We start from the raw sequence: 20,239 nt of genomic DNA, 5'->3' as shown, positions 1-20,239 counted from the left end.
TAAACCTTTTTTTTTTGTTTTGTTTTATAAATACGAATAATTAAATTTCAATATTATGTACACGCAAACAGCCCTTAAAATGTAAAGAACACTGAATGTAATTATTTGGTCACGTGTGCAGCCGGTGGGCGGTGACGTCACGGGTGCCGTTATCTCGGGCAGATGAGGAGAGAGTGACCGACCGCAGACACACCGCAGGACCGGAGAGAGAGAGACGCCGCTGCCGCTCGAGGACGATGGAGATGCAGTATAATAATAATAATAACGGATATGGTCTGGAGGAGTACATGATCCAGGAGGATGATTGGGACAGAGACCTGCTGCTCGACCCCGCGTGGGAGAAACAGCAGAGGAAGGTCAGAGGTCACACTGTTACTAAAATAATTAGTATAACATAAAATAACCAATAGCGCAAAATACAGTTCACAAATTCAACACAAGCAGTGAATTAGTTAATTGACAATAAGCTATTAAATTACAAATTAACTAATAATGAAGTCAAATAAGATCAAATCTGTTATAAAATACAAGCTTAAGATAAAATCATTCTAAATGGTTCTGAATAATCAGTAGTGCAGAATAAACTAATAATTCAAATTAAATTAAACAAGTAAATTAAAAACAGTAAGCAAGTTTGTTTATACAAAATTATTCATATGCAAAATTAATTTAAACTAAAAAAGAGAATTAAAAGCAAATTAAAGTGTGAGTGTGACTGAGTGTGTGTGTGAGAGAGTGTGTGATTGTGCGTCTGTGTGAGTGTGTGTGTGACTGTTTTCATGTTTTATGAGGACATTTCATGAGTCCTCATATTTAAAATAGCTTTAAAAACTCACTAAATGTTTTATTAAAAATGTAAAAGTGCACAGTTTCCTGTGATGGTTAGGTTTAGGGGGAGAGAAAACACAGTTTGTACAGTATAAAAACCATTACGCCTGTGGAATGACCCACAATTCACAAAAACAAACGTGTGTGTGTGTGTATCCTCTAACAATAGCTTTGTGTGTGTGTGTGTGTGTGTGTGTGTGTGTGTATCCTCTAACAATAGCTCTGTGTCTGTGTGTGTGTGTGTGTGTGTGTGTGTGTGTGTGTGTGTGTGACACCTGAGGACAGATGCGCAGTAACACATGATGATGAAGCTCTAATTTTATCTGTGGAACGGTCGGTCAGTGCGGGTCACTAATCCTGTCCTTGATGCCAGATTCATGTGTGTCACTCCTAAACTCTTTCACCTTCCCTTTTAAGATGAACCTCCAGAGCTGCACACACACATCAGTACCAATAACTGCTTCATTCAGTCCTTCAGTGTGAACTCAACTCTGCTATTCTTTCACATTTAAAACGTTTTTATTCTATTTATATTCTCGAGAGCCAGTTTTTCCACAATGAAAATCCTCGGAGCGCTTGTAAAGTGCTCTGCCTTTCCCAGGGTACAAAATATCCGTCTGACAACACCGAGAAAACATGCCGAACTAAAGGAGTGTGTCGAGCTGACAGATAGATGGAGTGTGTGAAGAACAGCTGATGAAATGTGACTCCTGCTTCTCTATTGTTGTGTCTGTGTTGATGTAGGTGAATCTGAGGAGCATCGTCCGTCCACCACCTCCTTCAGTCTCAGAGCTCTAGATCTTCACCCAAACTCAGAATAGCACTGGATGATCTAATTTTGTCATGCATATTCTGAGTTGAGTTCATTTTAAACAGACGAATCGTTTGGTTTCAGCATAGATGTGAGTTCTGTCCGGCGTGAATGTGACGAAGCGCGTCAGGAGCGTGTGCACTTCACAGGTTCACTCGTATTTTAGAACACGTGTGATTTATGAGGGAACAGACCTCGCTGTCATTGACCGGACGGACATTGTGTGCTCGGACATGACGCACATGCTTTTGTTTTGATGTTAAGCGTTCGCCAAATAGTTGTTACTCGTTGTTTTAGGGTTCTGCTTTTTGCTTTTGTTTAAAGTAGATCCTCCATTAAAACACTAAAAAACTCACAATCACATAAAGTCATCATGAAAGGGAAGTTGCATTTGTCTTTTCTTCCTGAGTGTGACGTCTATCCGAGTCAAACAAATCGGGTCCCCCCTCAAAATCGGGTCATTAATTTATTTTATTTTATAAGTGAAATATGTAACGCACATAATTACATTCACCCTTATAGGGTCTTTTTAGACCCCAAACGACGTTTGCTAAAATTAAAAAAATGTTCTCTTCGTCCAAATGACATGAAACTTTGTACAGTGGTTAACGCTTTCTAGATCTACAAATAATAAAATAATTGGAGTGATATCTTGTTTTTATGTTAGTGTAGAAAAAAAAGTCACACTCAGGGTCTTTGGGGTCTCCAGGCAACAAAATGTAATTTTGTAACAAAATAATTGTTTTTTAAAAAACAAATGTAATTTTACTCTCTTTATTAATGTTTTTACTTCATATTTGTGCAGTTTTTGGAGGATTTATAATATCTTTTAAATTTATATAAATAAATAAATAAATATTTTGTTGAATAGGTTTTTATACAAAAACAGCTTTTTATGTAAAATTCACTTTATAAAAGACCCACATTTCTAACTTTCATTCATGGGGATAACATGGATAATTTGACATGGTTTAGTGTGAGATTTTTGCCCATCTTTTGGAAAATGCAGTTTTAAAAGTAAAAAATGATCACTTTATCCAGTAGATGCTGCAGAGCTCCACTATTTGCTGTTTGACTGACTGAAAGACATCTTTACACAAGTGTTTTCAGCTGATTCATGTCTAAATATTATCAAATCACAATTATGACAATAAAAGCTACTTTTTGTCAAAGTTTAGCTTTTTTTTTTTGTACTTGAAAAAATAAGTTTTTAAAAAAATGTTGATTTTGAGGATGAATTTTGTCCATTTTCTAAGCGGGGTCTCATCATAATGTAACAATATATGAAAAACTGATTTTTTTTCATTACAAAAAAATGCTAAAACTTTGACAAAAAGTCAGCTTTTATTGTTCATAATTGTGAATTTGATAATATTTAGATATGAATCCAGCTGAAAATACTTGTGTAAGATGTCTTTCAGTCAGTCAAACAGCAAATAGTGGAGCTCTGCAGCATCTACTGGATAAAGTGATCATTTTTTACTTTTAAAACTGCATTTTCAAAAGATGGGCAAAAATCTCACACTAACGCAAATTATCCATGTTATCCCCATGAATGAAAGTAGAAATGTGGGTCTTTTGTAAAGTAATTTTACATAAAAAGCTGTTTTTGTATAAAAACCTTTGAAATAGATAAATCCTCAAAAATGAAAATTGGAGTAAAAACATTAATAAACAGAGTAAAATTACATTTGTTTAAAAAAAAATTATTTTGCTATAAAATTACATTTTTTTGCCAGGTGTCCTGGAGACTTTGAGTGTACTTCCTAAACAAAGACTGCAAAGGGTTAAAGATGATTGTGAATACATGAAGTAAGTGCAAATGCGTGTATAAACTAAGCTATCAGGCTATCGGTGTCTTATGTGGTTAGTACATTAATTCAGACATATAACGCAGAATTTATCATAACATGATTTTGTAGGAATTGTAATCTAAAGAGAGATCCTATTAAAAGCAATCTGAACCAATAGGATCGCTTGTGGTCCTAATAGAGACCCGATTTGTAACTACAGCTGCTTCGCAAACAAGAACAAATGTAGGGCGGGGGCTTGATTTTGTCTGTGGGGAATTGATTGGATGGTTGTGGTTTGCCTATTGGTGGATCTCATGTGAGTGACAGGTTGCCCCGCCCTCATCATCAGAGAAGAGATTCTGATTCAAGATTATGAGGAACATGAATGTAAAACAATAATAAATCATTTAGAATAAATACTGCAATATTCCATAAAACAAACACAAGAATTGTCCATTTTGATTTCATGGTGAATGTTTCAGATCGAAATGCTTAATAAATGAACAGATGTGTAATAAATAATAAACTGAACACCTGTCGTCTCTCAGACGTTCACCGCCTGGTGTAACTCTCACCTGCGTAAAGCGGGAACTCAGATCGAGAACATCGAGGAGGATTTCAGGAACGGACTGAAGCTGATGTTGCTGTTGGAGGTCATCTCAGGTACATCACCGATCATCAGCGCTCGGAAGAAGATGTTTGCAGGTCTGTCTCTGTAACATGTCTTCTGCTCCAGGTGAAAGGCTTCCCAAACCAGACCGAGGAAAGATGCGCTTTCACAAAATAGCCAATGTGAACAAAGCTCTGGAGTACATCACCAGTAAAGGTGTGAAGCTGGTGTCCATCGGCGCTGAGGGTGAGAGACGCTCTGATCATAGATCTTCTAGTTCATGAACGGACTCTTTATAGACACTCGGAAAAACACTAAACACTTCAAAATATTAAAGTGTAAAAAAAGTTATAGAAGTTTAATTTTACTGTAAATCAAATGTACTGAACTAAACATTTTTTATTTAATACAAAATATGTTTTACAACATAATTTGGACTCGAAATCAAACCAGGTTGTGTTCCAAATTTGAAGTTGATATCACAAAAATTGAGCCACTAAAAGGTTTTAAAAATTGAAACTCAATGTCCAGTTTCAAAGTGTTGTTTCACAGGATGAATTTTTAAGCTTTCAAATGATGCCTAATTTATGAATGATTACTAAAATATATGACTGTTAACAGGCCCATTCACATAATTATAACAATAACTACATAAACAAATTCATGATATCGTTCTGTTTATTATCAGTTTGGTCGTCTGTCGCTTTAAATGCATTCTGATTGGCTGTCAAAGTTTTTATCCTTCATCAACTACAAAAAAAATCTGTGTCGTTATCGTTATAGTTAATAGAATGATTATTAAAACTTTCCCAGCTAATAGGAAACGTTCTCAGAATGTTCTGGCAAAGTTATGAACAAACGTTCTTCCAATAGAACGTTCGTTCAGAGTTATCTGGTCTTTAATAATGTTCTCAAAACGTTAGCACAAAAACATTATTCATACATCGTTCATGGAGCGTTTTTTCTGAAACATTTGAGTTTACATTTTTTAAAATGTAACTTGTTTCAGAACGTTCAGAGAACATTATAAGTAACGTTCACATAATGTTTAAGAAATGAAAAAATTTAATGTTTCCTTATCGTTCGCAATAACCAAGAAAAAACGTTTTTTAACGTTCAGAGAACATTCAGAAATAACGTTTTCATAACTTAATGGGAACATTAGCAAAACGTTCCTAGAACATGTTTTTGTCAGCTGGGTTATAGTTATTATTTTAATGATCATCTTTAGCAATTATGCAACGAACCACTGAAGAAAATAATGAGAATTTGACTGCTTTGAACTCATTTTTTTTTGTTGCTAATAGACTTTCTAAATGTATTAAAATTTCAGTCAACAGTTTCATTGTGATAATTTGATTATACTTATATGAAATAATAACTGTGATCATTAAACTGCACTTTAAATCAGATATTGGTGTCCAAATAAAGATATTTTAAGTGAATATAGAAATGCATAGAGTTCAAAACATTCCAGATTCACTGTATTTTAATCTTCACATAATTCAGAGTATTTCAAAAACTCCAATATATTTTTTCAAAAAATAAAAAAAAATCCAAATATATATATAAAATTATATAAATATATAAATTATATATATATATATATATATATATATATATATATATATATATATATATATATATAAATTCTAAATTATTTATATAATTTTATATATATTATATATATATATATATATATATATATATATATATATATATAGCCAAACAAAATAGAAATTTTTAAATATTATTTAAAACATTTTAATATGTTTAATATTTATTTGCATGACTTTTGCATTAGTAAAAATGTTCAGATCCTGAGAGGCTGAGAGATCAAACTCAAGTGATTCGTCTGTTCGATCCTCAGAGATTGTTGATGGAAATGTGAAGATGACTCTGGGAATGATCTGGACCATCATCCTCCGCTTCGCCATCCAGGACATCTCGGTGGAGGGTATGTGTCTCTCACACACACACACACACACACACACACACACACACACACTTACAGACTCAATCTAATGAACTCATGCTGCTCACATCGATTCTCCGTCAGAAACCTCGGCTAAAGAAGGGCTCCTGCTGTGGTGTCAGAGGAAAACGGCCCCATACAGGAACGTCAATGTGCAAAACTTCCACTGCAGGTAAAAACACAGAATTTCACATGGTTTATTTTCTTATATGCCAGAGAGACGTCCTCCTAATGCATTTACTGAAATAGTTCAAAATCATTTGATCTGTGTTAGTTCAGACTGTGCCAAAGAAATATTCAGTTTTCTTACGTCCTGCTAACGTCTGATATCCTCACTCAGCTGGAAGGACGGTCTGGCGTTCTGTGCGCTCATTCACAGACACAGACCTGACCTGATCGACTACTCCAAACTCAACAAGGTCTCTGTTAGTGCATGCCGCTCACTGACTCACGCGCATGCAGGGGTTAACTAACAGATAACTCGTTTAAATGAAGAATTACTGTAATGAAGGAAAGTTGATCCAACATTTATTTAAACAAACACAGCTAAAGTGAATCAGAATATTCCAGACGTGGGTTTGCCGAGACTGATATCAGTTTCTCTTACAGCTTAGAATGATGTGAGTAATTCGAGTCTGAGGTGAAGGGCTTTACTCGAGCTTTAGCAGCTGATGTCTGACGGTCCGGACGGATTTACAGAGAGAAATCCTCCGATAATCCCGTCTGAAACCAGAACGCTTTAACAAACCTGTGTGAATCTGTGTCGTGATCTATAACCTCAGCATCACTGAGCTACTAGATTGTGTAGTAATGTTTTTATTTTCATCTTCGTTAAAGTTTTACTCATTTTGTTGTGTGTTTTTGTCATTTTTGTGGTACACACTTTACAATAAGATTGCATTAGTTAACATAAGTTAATCTTTCAATTTCAACATTTACAAATACATTATTAAAAAGAGTCACAGAGTGTTTTGTTTTAGTTTTTCGAGTACATTAAGTTAAATGAAATGAAATTAGTTTTAGAATTTTATTTCAGTTAACTTTTTTTAATGGTTGTAGATTTATTTTTATTTTTAGTTCATGTTAATAATCCTGTTTGGAGCTTTTGCTAATCACTTAAATGAGGATTTTGTACAAACGTGTTGCTGTAATTAAAACAAACGCATCATTAATTTCTCTGTGCAGGACGATCCTCTTGGAAATCTCAATCTGGCTTTAGAAATTGCGGAGAAACACTTGGACATCCCTAAAATGTTGGACCCAGAAGGTAAACGAGGACAGATCACCTTCATATGTGTTACATCAGTATCTAATTAAAGCATTTATAATGAAGCATTAATGTTTAATAAATAGTTAAAAAATATTTTTTTGCATTTTTCGTTGCCAGTGTTGCAGCTTTATGCATTAAGGTCGGCATTAAAAATAATAGTTCCCTATTGTGTCGTATATCCGAGTTAAACGCTTCGCAAACAAGAACAAATGTAGGGCGGGGCTTGATTTGATCTGTAGGGAATTGATTGGATGGTTGTGGTTTGCCATTGGTGGATCTCATGTGAGTGACAGGTTGCCCCGCCCTCATCATCAGAGAAGAGGGAGGGGAAGTTATTCTGATTCAAGATTACCAGGAACATGAATTTAAAATTCTAAATGAAGAGCCCATAACACAACACAGGAAAGTGCACAAGTCATGTGACCTTGTTAATATACAACAATGCTCTCCTGCTGAACTCAGTAACAGATTTAGCGAACACAGCTGTCTGTGGTGGACGCTCTTTATGACCCGCGTGTCATGTTACTATCATGCACCTCATGACCCAGAAGGTGACGGCCTTGAACAATCCATCCCAGAATGCAATGCACATATTCCCCTCTGAGTAATCGATGCATTAGGCATAATTTGCAGTGTTTATTCTCATAATTCTTCATTTGTTGTGTCTCTGTGCTCCAGACATCATTAACACCCCGAAGCCGGACGAGCGAGCCATCATGACCTATGTGTCCTGTTTCTATCATGCCTTTGCTGGGGCAGAACAGGTACTTTTGCACTAAATGTGAGCCACACATGGATGCATCATGGGTACTTTAAAGATAAATCGCAGTAAGTCGAGTCTGTCATGTGACATCTGTGTGTTTAAAGGCAGAAACTGCGGCTAACAGGATCTGTAAAGTGCTTGGAGTGAATCAGGAAAATGAGAAACTGATGGAGGAATATGAACGACTGGCCAGTGAGGTACAACACACACACACACACACACACACACTCACAAACCCACACACTCAAACACACACCGACCCCAACTCTTGCCTGTTTCAGTTGCTGGAGTGGATCCGTCGCACCACGCCGTGGCTTGAGAAGCGAGTCCCTGAGAGCACGATGACCGCCATGAGATGCAAGCTGGAGGATTTCAGAGACTATCGCCGCATGCACAAACCTCCCAAAGTCCAGGAGAAATGCCAGCTGGAGATCAGCTTCAACACGCTACAGACCAAACTCAACATCAGCAACAGACCCGCCTTCATGCCCTCAGAGGGGAAGATGGTGTCTGTAAGACACACACACACACAGTGCTTGTTTGAGGTGTGTTATTATTGAAGTGAGTTGACCTCTAACCCTGAGACCCGTGTGCAGGACATCACCAGCGCGTGGCAGGGTCTGGAGCACGCCGAGAAGGGTTACGAGGAGTGGCTGCTCAGCGAGATCAGACGTCTGGAGCGTGTGGAACATTTGGCTGAGAAGTTCCAGCAGAAAGTCGCTACACACGAGAGCTGGGCGCAGGGTGAGATGACATCACTTCCTGTTGTGTCCTTCAAGTTGACCATGAGTCACAACAAATGTTTTACATAAAGGCTTTAAAGGAATAGTTCATGCAAAAATGAAAATTCTGGAGCATTCAAGAAGGTGTTTGGCATCTTCACACCTGCTGCTGCTTCTTAATGCAAAATTTTGGGGAACTATTGTAAAGTAATGCATTACAAGTAATGCATAACGATCAGATTACTTTCAATCAGATTACTTTTGAAGTTACAAGTAACATGCATAACGCAATCAGATTACATTTGAAGTTACAAGTAACGTGCATTATGTAATCAGATTACTTTTTGATGTTACAAGTAACATGCATAACGCAATCAGATTACTTTTGAAGTTACAAGCGACACATTACAAGTAATCTGCAATATGTAATCAGATTACTTTTTTGATGTTAAAAGTAATGCATTACAATTAATGCATAATGCAGTCAGATTACTTTTGAAGAGACAAGTAACGTGCATTATGTAATCAGATTACTTTTTTATGTTAAAAGTAAAGTAATGCATTACAAGTAATGCATAATGCAATCAGATTACTTTTGAAGTTACAAGCGACACATTACAAGTAATCTGCAATATGTAATCAGATTACTTTTTTGATGTTAAAAGTAAAGTAATGCATTACAATTAATGCATAATGCAGTCAGATTACTTTTGAAGTTACAAGTAACGTGCATTATGTAATCAGATTACTTTTTTATGTTAAAAGTAATGCATTACAAGTAATGCATAACGCAATCAGATTACTTTTGAAGTTACAAGCGACACATTACAAGTAATCTGCAATATGTAATCAGATTACTTTTTTGATGTTAAAAGTAAAGTAATGCATTACAATTAATGCATAATGCAGTCAGATTACTTTTGAAATTACAAGCGACATTACAAGTAATCTGCAATATGTAATCAGATTACTTTTTTGATATTAAAAGTAAAGTAATGCATTACAATTAATGCATAATGCAGTCAGATTACTTTTGAAATTACAAGCGACATTACAAGTAATCTGTAATATGTAATCAGATTACTTTTTTGATGTTAAAAGTAAAGTAATGCATTACAATTAATGCATAATGCAGTCAGATTACTTTTGAAGTTACAAGTAACATGCATTATGTAATCAGATTACTTTTTTATGTTAAAAGTAAAGTAATGCATTACAAGTAATGCATAAGGCAATCAGATTACTTTTGAAGTTACAAGTAACGTGCATTATGTAATCAGGTTACTTTTTGATGTTGCAAGTAACATGCATAACGCAATCAGATTACTTTTGAAGTTACAAGCGACACATTACAAGTAATCTGCAATATGTAATCAGATTACTTTTTGATGTTACAAGTAACATGCATAAGGCAATCAGATTACTTTTGAAGTTACAAGTAACATCCATTACGTAATCAGATTACTTTTTGATCTAACGAGTAAAGTAATGCATTACAAGTACTGTGCAATATGTAATCAGATTACTTTTTGACATTAAAAGTAAAGTAATACATTACAAGTAATGCATAACACAATCAGATTACTTTTGAAGTTAAAAGCAACACATTACAAGTAATGTGCAATATGTAATCAGATTACTTTTTGATGTTAAAAGTAAAGTAATGCATTACAAGTAATACATAACGCAATCAGATTACTTTTGAAGTTACAAGTAACGTGCATTATGTAATCAGATTACTTTAAGTAAAGTAATGCATTATAAATAATGTGTATGTGTGTGTGTGTGTGTGCTGCAGGAAAGGATCAGCTGTTGACTCTGAAGGATTACGAAAGTGCATCCCTAACGGAGGTGAGAGCGTTGCTACGGAAACACGAGGCTTTTGAGAGCGACCTGGCTGCTCATCAGGACCGAGTGGAGCAGATCGCTGCCATAGCACAGGAACTCAAGTATGACCACTTCCTGTTTCCTCCTCATGACCTCACACTGAGGGTTTTCTTTATGTGGGGTCACATGAACGCCAGCCTTGTTTCTACCATAGTTTTGTGTGTGTGTGTGTGTGTGTGTGTGTGTGTGTACTCTGTTCACCTGTGGTGTCTTGCGTTAAGGTTCATTTACGTAAACGACTCAAACATGTTCTCAATGGTTTTCTTGAGATGTTTGTATGTGTGAAGCAGTGTTTCAGATGAGGTAAGGCTGTGGCAGCAGTGTTGGGTTTCTATTGTTCTAAATGTAATCGCAGCACCTGTCAGAGTCCCTCTGTGACAATGAGTCAATGTCGTACCCAGAAACACACACACACACACACACACCTCAGTATATATTCAACGCTCTATTTGTAGAAGCTGCATTCGGTGCGTCAAAGTGACAGAGGCATCTGAACACTCTCTGATCTGAAACGCTGTCAACACCTCCATCAGGACAGCTGCTGCTGGGAACGTCATGACGTCTAATCTTTAGAGCCACATTTTTAAGGATCTTTTTAAATGTATGATAAGGGCATTTCCACCCACAGTAAATCATCCTGTACTCAGCTGGTCTGACTGCAGTCTGTTTGTGGTCCTTTTGTGGTTCGATTGACTCATGTGATTCAGTCTGGTTAAAAATTTAGAAGTACCTAAAAAAAATGTTCTTCCTCATTTTCTTCCGCCTTATGTAATCAGATGACTTTTTTGATATTACAAGTAATGCATTACAAATAATGTGCATCATGTAATCAGATTACTTTTTGATGTTGCAAGTAATGCATTACAAGTAACATTCATAATGCAGATTACTTTTGAAGTTACAAGTAACATGCATTATTTAATCAGATTACTTTTTTGATGTTACAAGTAATGTGCATTATGTAATCAGATTACTTTTTTGATGTTACAAGAAACGCATTAAAAGTAACATGCATAACACAATCAATTGTTTTTTGATGTTACAAGTAAAGCATTACAAGTAACATGCGTAACAATCAGATTACTTTGATGTTACAAGTAATGTATTAAAAGTAACATGCATGATGTAATCAGATTACTTTTTGATGTTAAAAGTAAAGTAATGCATTACAAGTAACATGCATAACACAATCAGATTACTTTTGAAGTTACAAGTAACGTGCATTATGTAATCAGATTACTTTTTGATGTTACAAGTAATGCATTACAAGTAATGTGCATTACGTAATCGGATTACTTTTTGATGTTACAAGTAATGCATTACAAGTAATGTGCATTACGTAATCAGATTACTTTTTTGATGTAACGAGTAAAGCAATGCATTACAAGTCACATACATAATGTAATCACATTACTTTTTTGATGTTAAAGCAAATTGCATTCTAATAACACAAATGTATTTATTTACAGTCAAAAAAAGTAACTGCAGATGAAGTATTTTCAAAAACAGTCACAGTAACAGTATGAATTGTAGCTGAAATATAGCTATTGATGCATGATGCCCACTATAGCGGACAGATGATTAATCAGAACTCTCTCCCAATCTAAAATCAATGTAAACATGTGCAAAATATAATTGATTATAAGAGCTTACTGTATCTATTTGGACTGTTCTTCACTCGTCATGAGCCTGAGCTGATGCTGCCCTCCAGTGGAAACATGATGTACTGTAAGAGAACTTGCATTGATTGAAAAGGACAATGCTGTGAGGAGGCTTCAACTGTCCACAGAATTTAGCTTAATAAACACTAAAGTATGTTTTCATGAAAAAATTAAAATGCAGAAAAGTGTGTGACAGTTAGTTTTGGGTGTAAACATCATTCTCTCAGTATAAAAATGTTAGAGGTCAATGGAAAGTCCTTGTCATGATATTAATGTGTGTGTGTGTGTGTGTGTGTGTGTGTGTGTGTGTGTGTGTGTCCACAGTGAACTGGACTATCATGCTGCTGGTGTCATTAATGAGCGCTGTCAGACGATCTGTGATCAGTGGGATCAGCTGGGAACTTTGACCCAGAAGCGCAGAGAAGCTCTGGAGGTGATTCACACACACATGAACATCAATCATATTAACAAACCTGCTGTTTTTACTGATTATTGGAGAGTTTATGTATGTTAGTATATAAAATTACATGGTATATATGTAATCACATATACACACACATATATACACTATAAATGTAAAATAAACTGCAGGTCAAAAGTTTGGAATAATTACATGTTTTAAAATGTTTTTAATGTGATCTTATTGCTCACCAAGGCTGCATTTATTTGATTAAAAATACAGTAAATATACAAATATTGTGAAATATTACTTAATAATCTTGAGCATCAAATCATCATATTAGAATGATTTCTGAAGGATCATGTGACACTGAAGACTGGAGTAATGATGCTGAAAATTCAGCTTTGATCAAAGGAATAAATTACACTTTACTATATATTCACAAAGAAAACAGCTGATTTACATTGTAAACATATTTTGTGATTTTTACTGTATTTTTAATCAAATAAATTCAGCTTTGATTAAAGGAATAAATTACATTTTACTGTATATTCACATAGAAAACATCTGATTTACATTGGAATAATATTTCACTATTTTTACTGTATTTTTGATCAAATAAATTCAGCTTTGATCAAAGGAATAAATTACATTTTACTGTATATTCACATAGAAAACATCTGATTTACATTGGAATAATATTTCACTATTTTTACTGTATTTTTGATCAAATAAATTCAGCTTTGATCAAAGGAATAAATTACACTTTACTATATATTCACATAGAACACAGCTGATTTACATTGTAAAAATATTTTCTGATTTTTACTGTATTTTTAATCAAATAAATTCAGCTTTGATTAAAGGAATAAATTACATTTTACTGTATATTCACATAGAAAATATCTGATTTACATTGGAATAATATTTCACTATTTTTACTGTATTTTTGATCAAATAAATTCAGCTTTGATCAAAGGAATAAATTACACTTTACTATATATTCACATAGAAAACAGCTGAATTACATTGTAAAAATATTTTGTGATTTTTACTGTATTTTTAATCAAATAAATTCAGCTTTGATCAAAGGAATAAATTACATTTTACTGTATATTCACACAGAAAACAGCTGATTTACATTGTAAAAATATATCACATTTTTTACTGTATTTTTGATCAAATAAATGCATATTTGGTGAGCAGAAGAGACTTTAAAACATGTTAATGGTTACAAACTTTTGATCTGTAGTGTATGCATACATAAAATATATATATATATATATATATATATATATATATATATATATATATATATATATATATATATATATATATGATGTTGGCTTTCTGCTTCTCTTGTAAAGTTGTATGAAACGTGTGTGTGTGTGTGTGTGTGTTTATAAGAGGACAGAGAAACTCCTGGAGACGATTGATCAGCTGTTTCTGGAGTTTGCTAAGAGATCGGCTCCATTCAATAACTGGATGGAAGGAGCCATGGAAGATCTGCAGGACATGTTCTTGGTTCACTCCGTGGACGAGGTTCAGGTCAGTCAGAACTTACTCTCTTTACTTAGTTAATACCATGATGGAAAATTCATCATTTGTTTCTGAAGACAAAAACTGTTCGTCTTCATAAGCTTTCATTCATTTGCAAACTCATGCCAGTCAGTTCCTGATGACCAACATATTTGGTCAGTGATTTTCTTGATTCATTCACATTATGTGCGTCACGCTTGATTGATGTCGACTGTCTCTCTGTAGAATCTGATCTCGGCTCACGATCAGTTTAAGACGACGCTGCCCGAGGCCGACAGCGAGCGACAGGCCATTCTGAGCATTTACAACGAGGTGCAGAAGATCGCGCAGAGTTACGGGATCTCCAGCAAACTCACCAACATCTACTGCGACATCACACCTGCCCACATCAACCAGACGTGGGAGAAGGTGTGTGAGTGTGTGTGTCCACAGTGAACTAGACCATGTATATGCACATATTTGTGTATATATATGTGTGTGTGTGTGTGTGTTTGTGCAGGTGAAGAGGCTGGTTCCTCAGAGAGACAGCGCTCTGCGGGAGGAAATGTCCAGACAGAATGTGAACGAGAGACTCAGACGACAGTTTGCAGCTCAAGCCAATGCCATCGGACCCTGGATACAGACACGCATGGAGGTCTCGCACACAAACACGCCATTATACGTCTTCTCTTGTAAAAATGCATGAATTTACCAGTTATTTTCCTGTGCATTACTGTGCAGCTGCTTTCGTATTGTATAAAGCGAATAGAAATGAATGTGGCTCGTGCAGGAAATCGCTCGCAGCTCGGTGGATCTGGCCGGAACGCTGGAAGATCAGATGAACCAGCTGAAACAATTCGAGCATGACATCATCAAATACAAACCGAACATCGACAAACTGGAGGGAGACCATCAGCTCATCCAGGAGACGCTCATATTCGACAACAAACACACCAACTACACTATGGAGGTACAGAGATGTGTGTGTATACCGTAACATCACTCCTTCAGCGTCTAACGCGTGTCTCTCCGCAGCACATCCGCGTGGGATGGGAGTCGCTGCTCACCACCATCGCTCGCACCATCAACGAGATCGAGACTCAGATTCTGATGCGCGACGCCAAGGGAATCAGCCAACAGCAGCTGAACGAGTTCAGATCCTCCTTCACACACTTTGACCGGGTAACAAACATACAGCTGTAACATCATTTCTGACTAAAGCTTTTCATACTTCAGTATAGACATGTGACGGTATCACATTTTCACGTTGCGATTAATTGCTGAAGCTTTTATCACGGTATTATCACGAAACTGAAATAAGTCGCAAAAAAAGAGTGTCATCATAGTATAACAGGTTTTTGTAATAACAAAAAGAACGCTGAATGTTTAAATACAATAATACAATACACCAAAAATATATAAAATAAAATTTTCAAACAGATTAAAGTGCAAAAGAATTAGGCTATAAAGAACAACAGGAAACACTTTACAATAAGGTCTCATTATTTAATGCATTAACTCAGATTGAGCAACAGCTACATTTGTTACAGAAAGTATTAGTTTTTGTTAATGTTAGTTAAGAAACACAACTGATCATTGTTAGTTTGATCTCAGCTCCATTAAATAAGTTCTTTTGATTTTAGTAATGTTATTAAACAGTAACTAAGAATAATTAATGCTTTATAAGTATTTTTCATTGTCAGTTTGATAATAATGACGCCGTATGTCTCAGTTTTACTGAACAATAAAAAATAATCAGAACATTTCTAATCATTGGGGCATGTTGTAGTCCAGATTAAAATATAAAAATGTGTAAGCTTGAAAATAAATAGCCTATTAAGTCATTAAGTATGAAGTATTTGGTGCTGTGATGAACAACATTGAGATTACAAAAAAAATTAATGGCTGTTTGAAGCATTTTAAAAACTTGCAGCTGCTTTTTTTGCGGTGTTTCCGGGGTAACCGCTGCATTTCTGCTGTTGTGAACGTGCACTTTCATTCAGCGCGTCTCCTTCACTCGTTCCGTCATGTGCTTCTCATGCAGGTTGGGCTTGTTTACATCTGAGCATGTGTCCCTTTGACGCAGAATACAGCGGTGTTGTGCATTTTATACGGTTGATGGGGAAAATGAAGATTTTCGTTGCAAAACGAGATAACTCCGTTTTTTTTAATTTTTCAAAAATCTTGTTTTTTGGTTGTGCATTCCAATTAATATCAATTCAACTGCAGTTGGTTTGTTTTGATTTAAACCTTCATAACTTAAAAAAATACAGCTAAGTAGCACCATAAAACAAAATAATAACATGATAACATAATAATAAACATGTTTTGACAAAAATGTTAAAAACGGAGTTCTCTCGTTTTTCAACTAAACTCTTCAAATATTCTTAAATGCATTATAAAAATTAATAATTGGTAATAAATTATTATTTACAGTATTTTGAAGTGCCCACGATAACAGTATCATGCATATTCATTATCATGATATATCGCATTACCGAATATCGGCACATGTCTAGTTCAGTATAAGAAGGTTGACTTCCATTCATACTTAAAGTCGGCATGAAACTGAAGTCACACTAGAATTTAATTCCCATATATCCGAGTGAAACGCTTCTCAAACAAGAACAAATGTAGGGCGGGGCTTGATTTTGTCTATGGGGAATTGATTGGATGGTTGTGGTTTGCTGTCTGGCCTTTTGCATACCTTTCTTTCTCGATTTTTGCAGAAGAAGAAGGGCGGCATGGAGACGGATGACTTCAGAGCCTGTCTGATCTCTATGGGTTATGATCTGGTAAAATAACTACAACATCATCAAACATGTTCAAGCGTTCCTGCACGAATTCTCATGTTGAATATGGTTTCTGTTACACAACATTCTGTAACTGGGCTTAAATATCCGTAAATACATGATTGATTATATGAACATCTCACGTGACACCAGCAGATATTCACATATGCATTTCATTTCTGTGTTGGAAATGGATGAAAACGCATTAATGTTCTCTGATGTTTCTCTGCGTCTGCAGGGTGAAGCCGAGTTTGCGCGGATCATGTCTTTGGTGGATCCCAACAGTTCCGGACGGGTCACGTTTCAGGCCTTTGTGGACTTCATGACCCGTGAGACCGGAGACACGGACACCTCGGAGCAGGTCGTCGCCTCCTTCAGGATCCTGGCTGCGGATAAGGTAAATAAACACACTCGGAATGAATTTGAATTGCATATAAATTTTGGATTTCAGTTTTAAAATAAACAAACTAATAAACTTATTGTGTGTTATATGAAATTCAAATATGTAAATCTTAAATATTTTTTGAGTGCTAGTTAATCCACATTTAAATACCTTACATAATCCATACGCAACTTTATCCGTTCATTCCAGCCGTATATTCTGGTGGATGAACTCCGTCGGGAATTGCCACCGGAGCAGGCGGAATACTGCATCTCCAGGATGCCTCCATATAAAGGACCTGATGGAGTCCCAGGGGCTTTGGACTACACTGCGTTCTCTACGGCCCTGTATGGAGAGAGCGACCTCTAGCTGTCTGGAGCCCAAAATAAGACAAGACTGCATGTGTGCCGTTTCTCTCCTACTCTTTCTTGATTCTTTGTCTCTGAATATCAGCCATGATAATCTTTCATGTGTGTAATATCCAAGAACAGTTACTGAAAATGAAAAGTGTGTTTCATTTCAAAATAAAGGGTTTTAGGCATTGCATTTTGATCCATCAGGCATAGATTTCTATGAATTATACTGTTGGGTCGAAAAGTCTGAGACCATTCAAAATCATATATATATACAGTACAGTCCAAAAGTTTGGAACCACTAAGATTTTTAATGTTTTTAAAAGAAGTTTCGTCTGCTCACCAAGGCTACATTTATTTAATTAAAAATACAGTAAAAAACAGTAATATTGTGAAATATTATTACAATTTAAAATAACCGTTTTCTATTTGAATATATTTCACAAAGTAATTTATTCCTGTGATGCAAAGCTGAATTTTCAGCATCGTTACTCCAGTCTTCAGTGTCACATGATCCTTCAGAAATCATTCTAATATGCTGATCTTGCTGCTCAAGAAACATTTATGATTATTTTCAATGTTGAAAACAGTTGTGTACTTTTTTTTTTTCAGGATTCCTTGATGAATAGAAAGTTCAAAAGAACAGCATTTATCTGAAATACAAAGCTTCTGTAGCATTATACACTACCGTTCAAAAGTTTGGGGTCAGTAAGAATTTTTATTTTTATTTTTTTGAAAAGAAATGAAAGAAATGAATACTTTTATTCAGCAAGGATGCATTAAATCAATCAAAAGTGGCAGTAAAGACATTTATAATGTTACAAAAGATTAGATTTCAGATAAACACTGTTCTTTTGAACTTTCTATTCATCAAATAATCCTGAAAAAAAATATTGTACACAAATATTTTGTACAATTGTACACATTAAATGTTTCTTGAGCAGCAGATCAGCATATTAGAATGATTTCTGAAGGATCATGTGACACTTTTTATCCTTGGTTTAAATATTTTAAAATCCAACTACCATTGTTAAAATCAAATAATAATGGTTCTCAAAATCATATTTAAATTTCATTTATAAAATCAAAAAAGATATAATTTGTAATGACTTTTGCATGCAGCATGGAACCAATAATTAGTGCTCTCAGACTTCTGGACTCACGATCATCTCTTCAGACGGATGGATCTGTCATTGACTTACAGCTCGTATCAATGGAAGAAAATCTATAATGCTGAACGATGAAACGCTTTATTTAGCAATGGCTTGTTATGGCCAGTCCACTGCAAACAAATAAAACATACTATAAAGCTTTTTGCTTTGTTCAAGTAAAAATAGCTAACCTTCATAAAACAAGATAAATTAGTTTATACCCGTTTTAAATAAGTTTTACCCGTTTTTCACTGTGTTTCAAACAAGTGAAAAAATGTGCCAATGCAACTGAAACATTAAAGATTTATCACAATCAAATCTCACTGCGTGTTGCTTTTCAGGGAGGGTATTTGATTGAACAGATAAATAATGAAGCATCATCTGTTGTCATGGCTCATATTCATCCGAAGCCGAAGCACAACCAAAACAAAGTTCTTCCGCAAAATGCATGTGTTTTGTTTTTAAACCGATAGACGGTCAACACATAATGTACCTTTAAATAAACCCCAATTAAAACAGTCAATCCAAATGAGAACATTTCAACATTTATCACTACTAATAATCCCAGCGGATCAGTCAGTAATTGATGAAGTTTGCAAAAGATATTTCAAGATGATTAGCAAATTATAAAGTACAACCAGCCAATATTTAAAGTGAAATTTGTGGTGAAAATCAAGTTTTTGATGTTGTTTATGTGGTGTTTTAAGACAAGCCATGTGCAAATTCATAAGTCAACACCATTGCTGAGTATTTTCTTTTTAAAAAGATAGTTTCAAAAACGCGGTTTGAAATCGCTGGTGTTTCTGACGTCACAAACTACCTTGTAAAGCTTTTGCATATCATTAACTATGACGCTCTGAAGCAAGGGAGTTGTGTAACATTAGTAACACATTATTAGCTGTTTGATAAAGGCTAATTATATTAATTACTGTCATGTGTCTGACTTGACCAAGTGGATCTCTGAGCTCGTGCGAGTAAGTGGAGGCGGGGCTAATTAGCATATTCATACACAGCAAAATCCCCAGAGTTTAAATCAGTACATATGGTCCGTCTCTAAATAGTGTTAAAGTAACACTGAAGCAGAGTTAAAGTTAATGAGATAATTAAGCAATTAATAAGGCTGTGACTGAAGTCAGTTGTAGTTCTTGTGTTTCTCTTCAGTGATTCTGCTTGTTAACAGCAGGTGTTCATCACTAATGCGCAATCATTACTTCATTAATTGCTTAATTATCGCATTAATTTAACTCTGCTTTAGTGTTATTTTAACACTATTTAGAGAGCAGAGTTGATTTAACTCTGGAGATTTTACTGTATAGATCCACT

At 35.2% G+C, this 20,239-nt stretch overlaps 1 protein-coding gene across 2 annotated transcripts; it reads left to right on the top strand.

Annotated features, from left to right (window-relative positions):
- Positions 1 to 162: 162 nt before the first annotated feature.
- LOC125255566 (alpha-actinin-2-like) lies at positions 163 to 17,958 on the top strand. 2 transcript variants are annotated; one of them, XM_048170885.1, is made up of 21 exons: positions 163 to 356; positions 3,981 to 4,095; positions 4,169 to 4,288; positions 5,913 to 5,999; positions 6,102 to 6,189; positions 6,358 to 6,436; positions 7,203 to 7,284; positions 7,966 to 8,051; positions 8,155 to 8,247; positions 8,332 to 8,562; positions 8,647 to 8,794; positions 10,571 to 10,721; positions 12,645 to 12,753; positions 14,128 to 14,268; positions 14,485 to 14,667; positions 14,759 to 14,893; positions 15,029 to 15,208; positions 15,274 to 15,420; positions 16,968 to 17,033; positions 17,269 to 17,427; positions 17,623 to 17,958. In XM_048170885.1, exons 1-21 carry the CDS (start codon positions 237 to 239, stop codon positions 17,779 to 17,781), a joined length of 2,679 nt encoding a protein of 892 aa, XP_048026842.1. In that variant the 5' UTR covers positions 163 to 236; the 3' UTR covers positions 17,782 to 17,958. The 2 variants fall into 2 exon arrangements, with proteins under 2 accessions (XP_048026842.1, XP_048026843.1); XM_048170886.1 differs by lacking the exons at positions 163 to 356; positions 3,981 to 4,095; positions 4,169 to 4,288; positions 5,913 to 5,999; positions 6,358 to 6,436.
- Positions 17,959 to 20,239: the final 2,281 nt, after the last annotated feature.

Source organism: Megalobrama amblycephala, linkage group LG20 (genome assembly GCF_018812025.1).
Source record: "Megalobrama amblycephala isolate DHTTF-2021 linkage group LG20, ASM1881202v1, whole genome shotgun sequence".
NCBI lineage: Eukaryota > Metazoa > Chordata > Actinopteri > Cypriniformes > Xenocyprididae > Megalobrama > Megalobrama amblycephala.
This window is presented reverse-complemented; position numbering and strand designations above follow the sequence as displayed.

Excerpts from the sequence above, each read along its gene's own strand:
- LOC125255566 (XM_048170885.1), top strand. The coding sequence starts at position 237 with ATGGAGATGCAGTATAATAATAATAATAACGGATATGGTCTGGAGGAG. Across the intron at positions 357-3,980 it reads GGGAGAAACAGCAGAGGAAG|ACGTTCACCGCCTGGTGTAA; the intron begins GTCAGAGGTCAC and ends GTCGTCTCTCAG. Across the intron at positions 8,563-8,646 it reads CAGAGGGGAAGATGGTGTCT|GACATCACCAGCGCGTGGCA; the intron begins GTAAGACACACA and ends ACCCGTGTGCAG.